Genomic DNA, 13,058 nt, shown 5'->3' on the forward strand with positions numbered 1-13,058 from the left:
CAGGAGCGCTCCACCCCTACTGAGATGAACCATTTTCTTCCTACCCCACCCCCAACCCTTAAAAAATGTTCTACATACAGTGTAGCAGTGAGTCACTAGAGAACAGTCTGGATCAAATTATTCAAACTTGGTCATAAAATCCTTTGCCTATATTATATTACTGGCTACCCCCATTTACTACATTGGGGAGGGGGGGGGAAGTAGCCCATTAAAGGAATTATTTTTAAGAAATCTACAAAGAATGTAGAAACAAAATTTTATAATCCTTTAGGACCAACATTTGGCAAGTAATTAAAAAAAAAAAAAAAATACACTGAAAAATACTTTCTTTAATATTATACATCAGGCACAACACTTTTTTTGTTTTTGTTTGTTTCTCTGTTTGTTCTAAGATTTCATCTGCATAAAAGGTTTGTAGGATCAGCAGGTGCCAGCTGTCTCCCCGCCTGCGAAAGCCGGATGGTTTCAGCTCACGTGGCGGGGGGAAGGTGGGGGGAACCCCTCAGATGCTGAGGTCGGTGCTGCACTCCTTGTACGGCCGCCTGCGCTGCTGCTGCTGCTCGGGCCTGCGGCTCGGCTCCCGCCTCCCCCCCGGGGCTCCATCAGTCTCTCCAGCGACCGCCGGCGGCGGCTGGGCGAGCGCTCCCTGCGCCTCTCGGGGGAGAGGTCTCTCCTCCTCTCGTGCCGTTCCCGCCTCTCCAAGGTGTTGTCAGCGCTCCTGGTCCCTTCCCGCCGCTTTTCGGGAGACCTCCTCTTCTGCCCGTTCACCACCACCGCCCTCTCCAGCTGCCTCTCTCGCCTCTTCTCCGGCGACCTCTCCGTCCTCCTGCCTGGCACGTGGTCGTTGGTTTTAGAAGTCCCGTTCCAAGTGTGGTGTTCGTTGGGATGTCTGCTAAACTCTCTGCTGCCTTTTAGGTCTCTAACGTAAGTCCGCTTGTCCCCATGTTGTGATGATTTGTGAAGGTCTGGTGGATAACTGGACTCCGATGATGGGTGCTGCCGTCGGTCGGATGGTGCGGGTTTCATTTCCGATACATTTTGTGAACCTGTGGCGGGACTGTTCCTGTCACTGCTGGGGTCTGAAAGAAAATAACAGCAAAGCGTTTGGTACCGATGCCTTCCGCGGCGCCGTGACACCACTTAGCACTCTTCAGACTTCATTAGTGACAAAAACAAACAAGTGGTAAAGCAGTCAGTGAAGCCTAACTGAAGCATTTGGTTAATTTAACTGTCAACAACGAGAGTTAGGGGTTAGTACTGGTGTTGCTCTGGTCATTAGCCGTGTTTTGGTCCAAGTGGATATGATCTTTACGCTCCTCTTGTCATGGGGCATTTTACATTTCCCCCAAGCCCAATTCATCATGTTTGGGTTATACTATTTTCTTTCCAGTGGGGGGAAAAAAATATTGTAGTTCAGGTTGTTGGCTGTTTTTTGAAGTTTCCAATAAAGGGGCTTTTTAGGAAAGAATATTTTTCTTTGGGATCTTTTGAAAGAACTGCCTGCCAAGTGTGGGAGGCCTTGTTTCAAATAGCAGAAAATGCATAGAAAATAGAATTGATTATTAAGTTTTCACCTCATAAAATAACATTTTGAAGGTGTGAGAATCAGACTGTAATCATGCAATTTCCATTTATTAAGACGTTACTTAATCTCAGTTCCACCACGTTATGAAAAGTCCTAGGGTAGATTTTGGTTTTGCCACAATGATTCGAACAACGATGACAGAAGTTATGATATATATATATTTTTTAATATCAAAGCAATGGAAGGGTATTATAATATGTATAAATATGATATTATAATATGGTTTTGATTAAAACCTAATCTTCAATTCATTATTTTTGAGGTAGTATTTCAGGTAAAATACAGCCAAGCTACCTCTATGAGACAAACTGCAAAGCAGAAGAACCAGTCCCAAAACTAAAAAACAACCCCGTGCTGTAGCTAAGCTACAATTACTCATTTGTAACGGATGTTTATGAATGATTAATTATAGACATGTCAGACATTAAAGTAGCTGTGCTGACTTAATGTGAGCGTTGCTTTTATTTGCTTATTGTTTACTTCTTAAAAGTAACTTGTGCGGGCAGCTCAGCTGGCGTCAGCTACGCTTCCTGCAGGCTTCCTACTGCTCGCTCCGAGACACCCACCTCGAGGTGGACTCTCCTGAAGACCCTCACAAACACTTGTGGGGACAGATTTTTTCCCCCGTTTTTCTTCTTTTGATCTTCCCTCCCCCCAGCCAAACAGTCTACCATCCTCATTCCTCCTGCCATCACGCAAAGTGCCTCTCATCGGATGGCATTTCCGTTCCTTAGCTTGAGGAGGTCGGCATGTGCACGGGCCGTGATTTTTGTGGCTTTCAGGTGAACCCCACGTTGCGACTCATGTGTGGGCATTTTTATTAGCATTTTCAGGCAGCAGCTGGGGACCACACTGCTTTTCCATAGCTGTAAGCACGTGGCTTGGGGCCACCTGGCTATCACACAAGGTACAAGCAAGGTTTAAAGGTGTCCTGTGGTGTACTTACAATTCAGGGGACGCAGGGTGCTCGGAATGAATTGCTGGACATATAAAATATAGCGAAGCGGAAAGCAATGTGAGGGAATTAGGCCACAGCACAAAAACACCTAATATTGATTTTAGCTACAAACCGTAGTTTGATTATGGCCCATAAGGTAGAAGCAAGACTCCCCGAGCTTGTCATTTCTCATACATGCAGCGATATTAGGAGGTATCATCGCTGAGGAAGGAAGAGCCCAGCACCAAGAAAAGTAAGAGAAAGAGAAAGAGAAAAGCAGAAAATTTAGATTCCCTATAATAAAGAGGAAAGAAAGAAAAATCTTCATATTTTATCTTAGAATAAAGAAAGTTTATTTTTCCAGATTGTCTAGGCTTCACCCAAATATAAGGCTGCAAAGACAGCAGTTGTTATTATAGTGACATAAAGAGACATCTAAGAGGTGATTCAATAACCCAGACAACGAGAGCATCCATTCTAAAAGACAGCTGGAACAGCGACACAGAATGTCATAGAAAAAACATTAACAATCAAACAACAACAAAAAATAAAGTCCACCAGAGACCACAACATTAAAAATAAGTACAAAACTCATTACAAAAATATACAGCCTCATAGAGAAGCACGTTCCAATCGAGTCAGAAAAATATTGGAACTTAACATTATTAGAGGAACCATTTGCGACTGCAGCGAACAGAATGAAGAGAGGAAGGAGTCCCAAATGTTACAAGGATATTCTTTACAGTAGTGCAACCCCTGTATATTAAATCCTTGCTTGGAGAATGAATGTTTAGTGGTTTAGCATTAGCCAAAAGAAAATTGGTGGTGGATTTCCATCCTCAGTGCAACAGACATATGCTTTGAGAAGTGAAGCACTTAATTTACAGGGTATTTATGCAGTCTAGCATATGATACAGTACTGTACATCCAGAGGAGTATAGGAAAAGACAAAGGTAGAAAGAACATTACAGAATTTCAGTGCCATCATTGAACCTTCTGGTGTGCTATTTATATTACAGAAGTGTAAACCCACAATTTCCCTCTCATGTTGTTAAACACTTCAATTGTTTGTTGGTTATACTCTGAATTTTAAGGTAATTTTAAATTAAATAACAAGCAGAGCGAGCAGAAACTCTCAAACCTGGTACAGTAAATGAAAAGAAAACCTGGTTCATAAATTGTGCAGGAGGGTTTTGTTTCTGATTTTAGGACACGGAGTGAATGATAAACACAGAACTTACTGACAGAAATAACCCAAATACGGGGAGAAAAGTATAAAGGACATCCCTTCAATTATCAGTTTCTATAGAAACCTCAGAGACCTTTGGTTGGGAGTAGCCCTCCATCGAGGGCACAATATTTGACAATTATCTCAAATAAATAAGACATAATTATAATATTAAATAGTGTGCTAAGTTAAGCCACCCTGCAATCCAACCTCCAGGGGAAGAAAAGGAAATCTAATGCAATTCTTAGTGAGAAACAAGGACTGAATGTTTCCCCCAAGACAGACATGAGAGCACCTTTTCGTAACCTCCTCACCTTTTCAGACCTTACAAATTAACTAGTTGAAACCAGCAGAAAGTTTAAGTGGGATGAAAAGGGCTCAGGAGGCCAAATAAATATATTTTTTGCAGTAAATATTTTTTTTTCTTTTTCTTAAATAACTTTATAAATATTTACATAAATATTAAGGGAAGGCAAAAATCTCATAAGCCATTTGGGCATTCATGTCTATGGATACAGGCAGGAACTAAGAGAAAAAACTAACCAAAAAAAAAATCACTGCTTCAGAATAGTAACTCAGGATGCCAGTTTTTGCATTGATTAGAAGTAGAGACCTATTTGAAACAACAATTCAGCCACTGAGAAACAGTTTGGCACAGTTCAACGACATTCCTTGTTTGGCTGGACAAGAGAATAAGGTTTGTTTTGTTTTGTTTTCCTCTCTGATCACCAAAAATACTGCTATGATGATCTTGCCTTACACTGCGCCCCAAGTCCATGGAAGCAAGCAAAGGATGAAATGTGTAGAAAATTCAGCACAAGCGAGGCAATTAACCATGTGTTGCAAAGGTTGGTAAGACACTGGTGAGAAAGGAAAATAAAAAAGAATTCCCGCTTCAGATCTTGAGACAAATCATTCATGGAGTGATGCCAGGGAAGAAAGGAATGTTTTCATAGTTTGACCCACCATATTCTGGGACAGAGCCATCTCCACGTTTCAGAAACAGGCGGACCCTGCGGCCACCGTTTTTAATCAGTTCGATGGCCCGAGCGTGCTTCATGTTCTTTGTAGTTTCTCCATTGATCTCTAAGATTTCATCACCGATCTGTCAATGCAAGAAAAGAGTCTAAGATTAGAAACAAGCCTCCATGAGGGTCACCACCAGAATGCCACGAGGCTACAGCCACAGCAAGGATAGAGGAAGAACTAAATATGTCTGGATTCACTAAAAACTTGCTTCTCATCAGGAGGTTGGTTAGATCGTGAGCAGACTGGGGTTACTCCAGTGTAATGCCACCCTAGAGCTCAGGGGACAGAAGGATGGCCATGAGCCAGCACTGTGCTTTTGTGGCCAAGAAGGCCAATGGCATCCTGGGGTGTGTTAGAAGGGGTGTGATTAGTAGGTCAAGAGAGGTTCTCCTCCCCCTCTATTCTGCCTTGGTGAGGCTGCATCTGGAATATTGTGTCCAGTTCTGGGCCCCACAGTTCCAGAAACACAGGGAACTGCTTGAAAGAGTCCAGGGCAGAGCCACAGAGATGACTAAGGGAGTGGTTGACGGAGCTGGGTCTCTTGAGCTTGGAGAAGAGGAGACTGAGGGGCCACCTCATCAATGTTTATAGATACATTTAAGGGTGAGTGTCAGGAGGCCAGAGCCAGGCTTTGTTCAGTAATGTCCAGTGACAGGACAAGGGACAGTGGGTGTAAACTGGAGCACAGGAGGTTCCCTATGAATATCAGGAAGAACTTCTTTCCTGTGAGAGTGACAGAGCCCTGGGACAGGCTGCCCAGAGAAGCTGGGGAGTCTCCTTCTCTGGAGACTTTCAAACCCCCCTGGACACGTTCCTGTGTGATGTGCTCTGGGTGCCCCTGCTCTGGCAGGGGGGTTGGACTGGATGGTCTTTTGAGGTCCCTTCCAACCCCTAGGATTCTGTGGTTCTGTGATTCTTCCAGTGAGAGTCTACAAAAACCACTATGAAGGGGCCTAGGAGACGTGAAGATGACAGGGAAAGCTTGAGGCATCAAAATATGTCATTGCTGTCTGTAAAACCACCTTAGATGATTGTATTGCTCAATACCTAGAGCGGTGTTAGAACTGGAGTTATTTTATTCTATTTCAATTATTTTTAAAGTTTTTGGTTAAAGTGTTTTCTTGTTTCACACTCTGATGTAACTGGGATGTTCAAATAGCCTTTTGAGGTCCATTTCTTGCTTGGATACCATTTCTTGCTTGGATATAGATGCCTACTATGAACCAGTAAACCTGCTTTTTAAAATATAATAATTGATCAGGATAGGATAACAGCTTGGAAGAGCTTGTCAAAGCATTGGCTTCCACAGGACAGCATTGATTTCTTTTCATCAGAGAAAATTTTGAACCAGTAAATCTACCCCTAACAAAAGAAATTCTAAAACACCCTTCACATGATATACCTGGAGAAGAAAAAGACATACCTGGTTATCATGCATTCTCTAAGAGGGGAGCAAGGACTACAGAAAACTTGGCAATTTAATTTTTCCACAGGCATTTTAAAGAACATGTCACTCTTAGTATGTTTATTGTTTAGCTGATTTGTGAAGTTAACACTAAAAAAAAAGCTACATTCTAATTTTGCAACCTGTGGGTCAATATACACTCTCCCCACTCTGCCCACCAGCAGGGGAGAGGATAAGTGGAACACATTGGTTCTCTACTCACAGCTGCAGCTTTGAAAGAGCTGGAGAGAGATTGCAGCTATTACATTTTCATTGCTACACATATCTTTGTTAGGCTTTAAGTCAGATCATGTACTAGATTTTGGAAAGCTGCATTGGAGCAAGGGGGTGAAATACCCCAATGCACACCCAGTGCTGCAGCCTGCATGCCGAGAGTGACAGAGGCCACTAACAGAAGTAAATAGGAACCACTGCTCCTTTCAGTTAACACTCATTTTCCTCTTTGCTGGCAGGGCAGAAGGTGTGCCTGTGAGGGAGAGGCAGGGAAGTCAGCTTCTTGCAAAGCAGCATGCTTTTTAAAAATCAGCTTGTGCATACCCTCATCTTCCCACATCTCTCTGCTGGCCCATCCTCAGCTAACCGCAGCACGTACAGGTCCATGTTGTACTCCCGGCCACCTCGCAGGCTAAAGCCAAACCCTTTGGCTCCTCTTTCCAGCTCAACAGTGTAAAAGTCTTGGTCCTGCTGGAGGGAAGATAGGCACAACAGAACAGAAAGTTAAATGCTGCTCTACTCTCATTTTGAAATAATTCAACCAACCAGCGTTATTTTTTTTGTTACTCATAATTAAAAAAGAGAAAATCAGTTGAGTATTCCCACCCAGACTAGGATCTCCTGCAATCCAGAGCTCTGGTGGTGGCCTGCAAAGGGCTGTTTAGATGAAGGAACTTGGCCACATCCCACGTGTTTTTAGGCACCTCTGTTAGACAAACCTCCTGTGCTCAGGGCAGAAAGGAACATTTCTGGAGGGGGTTAGTGTTCTGCAAACTGCAAAGGAAGGCCAGGACAACCTCACTTCCACTGTCAGGCTTTCCTTAGCCTGGGACAAGCTATGATATGGTGCTGGCTTTTCCTTTTTGTCACCACCTCACCTATTCCTCTGCAAGAAGCTCAGAAGCTTGTGCATTATTTGCCACAAATGCTGCTAACGTAGGGATGTTTTGACATTCCTGATGGAAGAGGTTACTTCTGGAATGGCCAGTGGCAAGGAAAGTTTACAGTGAGATAATCTCTCTAATAAGATGCCATCTGCAAAAGCTGGAACACTCCAGCTATTGCTTCTTATTTACCTTTTCTCATTTTTGTTCTCTGAATTTATCATTTGCACACAAAAGTACTTTCTCAACAGGCTCCTTGAAATATACAATTAAATAAACAAACAAATAAATTATTACTGTAATGAAAACGTATTGGTTTGTAGTTTTTTTTTCCCCTCTCCCTAAAAGTCTTGATGAGAATGTGTTGGGACTGTTTCTCAGCTGAAAAACCCAGAAACATACATTAAGAAAGTAATCAGCAAATTCTTCTTTCTTCTGCAAGCAGGCTGAGGGGAAACAGTTTCCCAGTAGGAATTTTCAAAGAAAATATTTGAACATAGCCCTCAAGCAGATTGGAAGCAAAAGTCTGGAGCAAACAAAACAATCAGAAAGGTTCTCCTTACCTGGGCTGCTTGGGGTGGTTTGAAATCAAACTGAGATTCCTGCTTTGGTTTGGTGTTGTTCCTGCTGTAATAGATGACAGAAAGAGGGAGAGAGGAAAAATACAGCTCATGGGATGTGAAGATGATCAAGAAGCAACCAAAGAGAGAGCACGTCAACGTGTTCTCCTCAAGGAAAACAATCTGACCTGGTCTCCTGGGGTATTTGCTGAGGAGTATGTGTGGTTGTAATTGTAGCAATTTTTTCTGCATTGGTCAATAAAGTAGCATTGGAGGATTCTGCAAAATAAATTATTTTTCATTATGAAGGAGGACTATTGGCTATTCACTGATAAAATAAAAGTTTTACACAGGCATTTTACTGGAGAACATCCTTGTGTTGTTTTTAAAGAGCCCAGGACGGGCTCAAATTTCTTAAATCCAAAAATTATCAGGAACAAGTCTAAGCTAAGTCACAGTAATTGTGTAGATGAAATGTACAGCACCTCGCTTGCAGAGAAATTTGAGTTGCACATTGAAACTTAATGTGACATATCCCTCTTGGCTCAGTTGTTTCCTGGTGTTTGCCATCAGATGTACCAAATTTCTGTGCAAACTGTTTTGCTTCTTTGTAAGAACAAAACTTCTAAATACCCTGTACCAAGCAAAAAACACTGTCCCACAGCTCCTGCTGCTGCACCCTACGCTCTTGAAATAATCAAGTCTTTAGTGTAGGCATCATTTTTAGCTTAATCATCATCACCACAACAAAAGTTACATAGTTAATTAGCACCAGAAACTGCCACAGCCACCCATCACAAATAGTGATTTATACAATATATTATATTTAAATATAATATGTTGATACCATAAATACACAAACTGGAGGGGGAAGGGTTAGTGACCAAATACATCAGCACTCTCATTAATCTCAAGAAAAACCCAAGACCACTCAACTGTTGTCTAATGACATGAATTCCAATTATTAAAGTCTCCAAATATGGAATGTCAGCTGGATTAGTTTTATAGAGGCAATAACTATTCCATGGATTATAAGCTTATCAGTGCTTCCTTCATCAGAAACTGCAATCTTCAGTAGGATTGAGAAGTGGCTTTCATTTAATACCTCACAAGGTGATACTGAATGTGGATAAAACCCGAGCTTCCCCAGATCCATCTCTGAAATACAACCCACTGCCACAGCACTCCAAGCTGCATGCAGGGACGTGGAACTGCCTGTTCCCAGGGCACCAACAGCTCAGGCTACCATTCACATTCACAAAAGGGCTCACCAAGAGGATACAGAGAGGAAAATTAACTACAAAACCCTATTTATGCCATGGTGAAGGGCTCTCAGCTCAACATCAGCCTTTACAAATGCCCTATTTCTCTAAGCACAGGAGGTAGCTCCAGGAGAGGTCCTCACCATTGCTTCACAAAACTGGGAAGGGAGTTGCTGCAGGCACAACTGAAACAGAGCTATCCAGTTGTCCTTCACAGCATGGCATGGCAAAATGGTCCCCTTATCATCTTGGAGCTCAGTAAGACTTCAATAAGACCAGAGTTAACCCAGAACCTTTTAAAATTCTGCCTAAAATTAATGTCATGCACTTTGTTTCTTGACTGAATTTATCTAGTTCTGATCCCACTTAAAAAAATAAGCCACCATCAGACACCTGGATCTCCAACAAAAAATTGCAATGTGTACCTTGCCCTTGTTTGCCTCTTATGCTGCAGGCATTTGGTAGTTAATTTTACTGACTATGGAGAAATCAGCCATTATTAAACAGAGTCCAACTGCAATACAAAATTGCAGAAAAGGGAGGTTTTTTGCCTGCATTAAGGATAGATGGTAGGCACAGGCTCACTTTGTCCTGGGAACCTGTTTTCTTTCACAGACCTCTTGTGGACATGTGAAGATGAGGTGAAGCTCACTTCTTTCTGTGTATGTCAAGGGAAACTCAGGAAAAGGGAAAAGGAAGAACCATTTTAGCAGATGGGTGCATCAAGAACACAGCTCCTTTGCCTGCATTACTCTGCCCAAGTTAACAAACTCTCAGACCCTCATATACAGCTGTAACATCTTCCAAACCAGAGCTGGTTTGTGCCTAGTGGCCTGCAGGTTAAGAGAGGCTCCTCAGTCTGCCTGCACCTCTCAGGAAAGACATGACCACAATGTGCTACAGCTGGCTTGTGTGACAAGTCATCCCTATGTGTGGTTACACTGTTGGATTTTAAGAAATAATTCTGTGTATTTTGGGAAGATAACATGATGCTGAAATTTGTCTTCAAAATAAAAAGGCCCTAAAACATAGTTAAGTGTCCTGTATTCATCCAGAACAAAAGCCTCTGACAACCTCCACAAATATGTGGAGGTCAGATGAAGATGGGCTTCAAAGAGAATGCAAGATTCCTACCCCTTTGGTAGGTTACACTAAGAATACCATGTAGAGGACCAACACATCTTGGTCCAGATGTATCTTCATGCCACTGTACTGCATCTATCTTTAGCCCACCCTATCCCATGACTCAAGAGTTGTGCATAATTTTGCTAGTGTTTTAAACAGTTTCAGGATGCATGCCAGTCATCATGCAAAACTGGAACAGAACACTAATATATGAGAAAAACATATCTATAAGAATTACAATTGTATGTTCTAAATCCTGAATATTTCACTGACTGCCCTGTTCTGACCTGGAATACTCGGACCTCAATTAAATGCTTAATCTAAGCTTGTCATTTTTCAGCTCCCTGTATCCTTGCATCAGCTGGTAGCATGTTAAAGCATCATTACTGCATTGCAAATGCACTCCTGCAGTGGTCACTGGCAGCCAGATGCAAGACTTATTACACAGCAGAAACCCTTGGTGGTTTTAATAATGTTAGAAGAGATTAGCAGTGTGAGTTTATTGTGAGTCTTCTGATGAGCCTTAGTGTTATGTTTATCTGAGAAGCATGGTTTCTGATTTATTCTTCCTCCCCCCCAGCCTTTAAGAGCAATGTTAGACCATTTATATAAACCCAAAAAGCACCCCAAAACAAACAAACAAAACAAACAGAAAGCAACAAATTAAGAAAAGCATCCAAAGACAGCAAAGAGAAAACAATGGGGAGGCCAATTTCTTAAATCTCTTTTTTTTTCGGAGCCTCTCAGCAATTTTGAGTGTCTGGCCTTACTGGGTTTTAGAAATGAAATGCAGGTCATTCTATGCAGAGTTGGCAATCTGACCTGCATTGTTATGAGAGAAGAGAGGTGACTCCTTTCCTAAATGACAGCTTTTCACCTTTTCGAGTAATACCTGATGCCAGTCTCAGGCACAGATCTCCCTTCTGACCTAAACAATTTAACATGGGATTTTGTATGCATATTTGCACAAATAAGACTAGCTAAGCATTCATGGCAGGAGGCTACATTCTTCTTAAAAAAAAAAAAAACTTAAACCATTCAGAAGGTATTTATGTCTTAGCTATTTTTGTCTTTTAAAGAGATTTATTCGTTTCTTTATTCAAAGATTCGCTTTCTTTCATTTTGATCAGATACCAAAATACAGGTAATGACCAGTTCTCTCAGTGTACCTTTCAAAACTGGCACTCACAGCCCTGCTCAAATGTTAGCCTAATTCACAGCCATTTTATTATTCATGAACACTCAATTTGCTGGAAACAGCAAAGGATCATATACCATTTGACCTGGTAGCTACTAAACAGCAGGAAAATAAAGCCTTTCTGCAAAACAGATAATCCTAAACAGAAATAATTTATAACTAGATAATTTCTCATCCTGGCCTATTTTTATCCTACAACTAAACAGCAAAATTGTGCTCTGTGGGGTAACCAAATCCATATTTCAGGGTTACAAAGTACACACGTTAGCAACTACCAAATGCTTCTCACTGCAAATCACATCATGTAACTTCTTAATTCTGCTTTGTAGACACCTGGTTCAATTCAGCCATGCTTTCTCAACCTTTCTTTCAAACTTAATCACACCTTCTCTACTTAACTAGTGCCCTCTACAATGCTAAAAAATGCTCACTAACACTGTATCTGAGCCATCAATGTCATACCCATGGTTCAGCTTAAAAGAGAGCAATAGGGATCAGTGTAATGAAACTGATCTTTAACACAGATCCTTATTTTTATTAAATAGTTCAATGACCTGAAATGAATACCAAATGTCAGGATGTTATTAGGGATCCTGCATGTTCCCTCTGATCTGTAAGTGAGATCCTGTCTGGGGGACCACTTGCAATGATCAGCTGCAAGCACAGAGCAGCTCCAGAGCTACAGTCAGTTAAGAAACTCATTTCAAAATGTACTGAGCTTGCTCCCAAAGCAACTTACCCAGAATAAAAACAAATCTTCTTTTCAAACAGCTTAAAGCATGACAAAGTGTTTATCCCTTCCTGTGATCTCTTTACGCTCTAGCCTGCTTATGTACATACAAAGCTTCAGGAATCCCACACATTAACAAGTGATTCCCACATATTCTAAAGCTGCATTATTAAATTAAGAACCAAAACAAAGTGCACCGAGACAGGCATCAAATGTACAGATTCTTTTAAGGAGGTACATGGAGGAACATGAGAGAAGGGAATATTCTTTTTTTCATGTAGAATCAGCACCTCCCTCTTTTAAAAAAAATCTCCCACTTCTATAAAAACAAAAATTCAAGCCATGGAAAACCAACCACCTCCCTCACTGCTAATCCCCACAGCGGGACGGGAAGCCGAGCCCTCCATGACTCCGCAGCTCCAACGGATCCAAAAAAAGCTCAGGAACAAAACCAAGGAGAGGGTAAGACAGCAGGAAACATATACTTTACCATCTCCTGGAATGATGCGCAGGGTGACGGTGTTTCCCGCTTCCTTAATGAGGTTGACGATGTCTGAGTGGGACTTGTTGGTGATGGAGCACCCGTTGACGGCCAAGATCCGGTCGCCTACTTTCAGCTTCCCACAGCGGTCGGCGGGACTCCCTTCAATTATCCGACCTATTTTGTGAGGCATGGCCACACATGCATTTCCTGCTTTTGTATTGGTTTGGGGGGGGGATTGTGTTTGGTTTGGTTTGTGGGTTTTTGTGTGTGTGGGTTTGGTTTGGTTTTGGTTTTTTAATCGTTTACGTACGTGGGAATACGGTGAAGGGGAAAAGGAGAAAAAGGGTTGAAAAGGGAA

At 41.9% G+C, this 13,058-nt stretch overlaps 1 protein-coding gene across 1 annotated transcript in view; it reads right to left on the reverse strand.

Annotated features, from left to right (window-relative positions):
- Nucleotides 1-41: 41 nt before the first annotated feature.
- The window catches only part of MAGI1 (membrane associated guanylate kinase, WW and PDZ domain containing 1), a 301,318-nt gene continuing 288,301 nt past the window's right edge, over nt 42-13,058 (reverse strand). Inside the window, 7 exon segments of the mRNA XM_009997017.1 lie at nt 42-591; nt 594-1,079; nt 4,717-4,855; nt 6,782-6,928; nt 7,905-7,968; nt 8,090-8,180; nt 12,707-12,874. Of these exon segments, the coding sequence (XP_009995319.1) occupies nt 503-591; nt 594-1,079; nt 4,717-4,855; nt 6,782-6,928; nt 7,905-7,968; nt 8,090-8,180; nt 12,707-12,874 (1,184 nt within the window). The 3' untranslated portion in view covers nt 42-502.

Source organism: Chaetura pelagica, unplaced genomic scaffold (genome assembly GCF_000747805.2).
Source record: "Chaetura pelagica isolate M959 unplaced genomic scaffold, ChaPel_1.0 scaffold364, whole genome shotgun sequence".
Taxonomy (NCBI): domain Eukaryota; kingdom Metazoa; phylum Chordata; class Aves; order Apodiformes; family Apodidae; genus Chaetura; species Chaetura pelagica.